General features: G+C 29.9%; 1 protein-coding gene across 1 annotated transcript; it reads left to right on the plus strand.

Moving 5' to 3' along the window:
- Positions 1–540: 540 nt before the first annotated feature.
- On the plus strand, positions 541–1,313 carry LOC112084138. Its single transcript, XM_024153169.1, has 2 exons — positions 541–783; positions 863–1,313. The coding sequence occupies exons 1-2, from the start codon at positions 556–558 to the stop codon at positions 1,208–1,210; spliced, it is 576 nt and encodes a 191-aa protein (XP_024008937.1). The 5' UTR covers positions 541–555; the 3' UTR covers positions 1,211–1,313.
- Positions 1,314–2,857: the final 1,544 nt, after the last annotated feature.

Below are 2,857 nucleotides of genomic sequence, written 5' to 3' on the forward strand. Positions count from 1 at the left end.
ATTGTGATGATTAGAATGTAGATTTAGTGATATTTATAGAAATATGATGAGTGAAAATGTGTAAATGTAGGTTTACATTTAATATGAGTAGTTGAAGAGATATAAAGAAAAATTTAGTTGAAGAGAGAAAGTTACGTGTAGTTATTTTCAATATGTTCAGTTGAATAGAAATAAATGTGACAATTTAATGTAAAATCTCTTGTGTAGTTGGATTCTCAAATCTATTTAAAATATGTAATAAATTAAGTTAAAGTTGTATGTGTAGTTGGAGTGATAAATGTGAGAATTTAATTTAAAGCTTTATGTGTAGTTGGATTCATGAATGTGAGAATTTATTGTAGATTTTCACTAGTCCAAAACGTGAGAATATGTAAGTCACTATATCAACCTCTATAAATACTATAACATCTTGGCTTTTTAATCCATTCACAACATTAAACAATTCCATAAATTTCTAGACACATTTTCTTTCCTTTTTAACTAAAAATGTCTGAACGTGGTTCTCGTTCTGCTGGGTACTCTAAAGAAGAAGATAAGCTTTTATGTCAAGTGTATATGGAAATTTCTCAAGACCCGATAACAGGTGTTTATCAAACATCCGACAAGTTTTTGGATCGTGTGGTGGAAGCTTTCGAAAAAGAGAAAGCTTCAACTTGGAGTGAGCATACCAAAAAATCTATTCGATCTCGATTTCAAACAATTGAGAGAGCAACAAGGAAGCTACATGCATGCATCAAACAATGTGAAAATAGACGTCCAAGTGGTGCTTCAAATGATGATATTGTAAGTATTAATATATGATTTTTTAATTTCTTTGTTGTTAATTGAAATTTTATTTATTATGTTTAATACTTATATGCAGTTCAATGAAGCTAAAGAAATGCTAATGGAAGATCCAAACTTCAAAACCGGTTGGAAATATGATCATGTATGGAGTATTATTAAGAATTTTGAAAATTTTAAAGATGGTGTCACTTCCGCTAAAAAGGTATCAAATTCATGTGGTTTCGAGTATATATCTTCTGAGTCTGAAAATCCTACACCAGATTCTGCTACAAAAGCATCTGCAGGTTTTTCTACATTTTCTATAAACTTAGCTGATGAAGACGACTTTAGTGGCGGATCTCCATCTCAACGACCAATTGGAGTGAAAAAATCCAAATTGAAAAGAAAAGTTGATGATCAAACATGGCTGTTATCCAAACTTTAGAAGAAGGAAATAGACAACTTGTGGAAGAGTTAAAGAAGACAAGTGCACAAAGACAACACCACTTGGAGATTCAAAGTAAGAATTATGCATTAAAAAAACTCAAGAAAGAAAATAAAGTTTTACTTCAAGACTTAAATTCCATACAAGATCCAAATATCCGTGAATATGTTCAAGCTGAACAAAGACGAATTTTAAAGAAAATGGTTGATCAACAAGCTCCTTCTACATCTACTTCATTCGGGCAATATTTTGGTGATTTTCATGGAGGTGGAAACGACTTAGCAGAATATTAGACTACTAATCTAATAAATTGTGTTAAGTTTTTTTTTTAGTATTTAATTTTTATCTTTAATTTTTAGTATTAATTATGTATTTCTAATTTTATTATTTATTATATTATTGTATTTCTTTGTTTAATATATATTGTTATTTAATTTTAAGTTAAAATAATTTTATAATAAATAATTAGTAGTATAATTTGAATTAAAAGTAATATTGTTAGTTATATTTTTGTTTAGGTATAAAATAAAAATATCTTAAAACTAGAGGACTGTTTTGTAAATAAAAAAGTCATGCTCTAAAAATAGAGCCATGAACAGTGTTGCTCCAAATATAGAGCAACACTGTTCATTTCTCTATTTATAGAACAACATATAGAGTACCATTGCAGTTCATTTAACTCTAAAAATAGAGTTTAAAGCAAGATATAGAGCACCATTGGAGATGCTCTTAAACATCTTGCTCTTGTAGTTCACTTGTCTACGATGGCATATTGATGTGCCACGTGTGATGAGTTCGAAACTCGAGCAAGGCACTTTGAGAGAGACTGAGAAAGTGTCTAAGGCAACAAAAGCAAGCTTTGTGTTAACATTTGAGGTATTCTTAATTTTTTTTTTTCAAGAATCATTTATTTAATAATATGAAAAATAAAAGGGTAGACATGGATATTGATCAAATAATTTCGAAGCTACTGATTGAAAAAATAAATTATTATGTAAAGTTTTCTTTCCAATACATTAGCTATATAAAATTGTATGTGATCATTCAAAATCCATAAATCAGAAAATAAGAAACCCATTGGGTCGGGTATAACTATAATTAAATTTAATGCTGAATAGAGAGTGCCTACTTTTGTAGCTCGTCTGGTCAGCGAAGGCCCAGAAATGTGCAACGCTTGACGGGTTCGAAGCTCGAGAGCAAGGCAAGAGAGAAAGGAGAAAGAGAAGATGAATCAGAACCATTGAAACTGACTCAATAAACCATATGAGATATTCTTAAATATCTTTTTTTTAATATAAATATATAGAAGCCCGTTTTTTCAAATTTGTAGTGCATGTGAGAAAAATAAAGTAGTAGACGTGGAACCGGATTTTGTAATTTGTGTTCAAATTTGGTAGTCTAGACTCTAGACGCGTGAATTATTAAACGATAACAAATAAAATATGATATTGACTCACTAAGTAATGTAAATTCACATGTTCTTCTTCTTTTCCAGAAACCAGAAAAAGAAAAAAAAACGATGAAACGTGTCAAACATTGCCTCTGCTCTTATGAATCCTCCAAGAAACTTTGAATCTGACCGAGATTAGTAGTAATCACTTCTACTTTATATAAACTCTTGTCTTCCCAATTCATTTGCCACATAAC

The sequence above is a fragment of the Eutrema salsugineum genome, unplaced genomic scaffold (assembly GCF_000478725.1).
Source record: "Eutrema salsugineum unplaced genomic scaffold, Eutsalg1_0 scaffold_5, whole genome shotgun sequence".
Taxonomy (NCBI): domain Eukaryota; kingdom Viridiplantae; phylum Streptophyta; class Magnoliopsida; order Brassicales; family Brassicaceae; genus Eutrema; species Eutrema salsugineum.

Coding starts and splice junctions, on each gene's coding strand:
- LOC112084138 (XM_024153169.1), top strand. CDS start 556: ATGGAAATTTCTCAAGACCCGATAACAGGTGTTTATCAAACATCCGAC. Junction 784..862: donor GTGCTTCAAATGATGATATT/GTAAGTATTAAT, acceptor ACTTATATGCAG/TTCAATGAAGCTAAAGAAAT.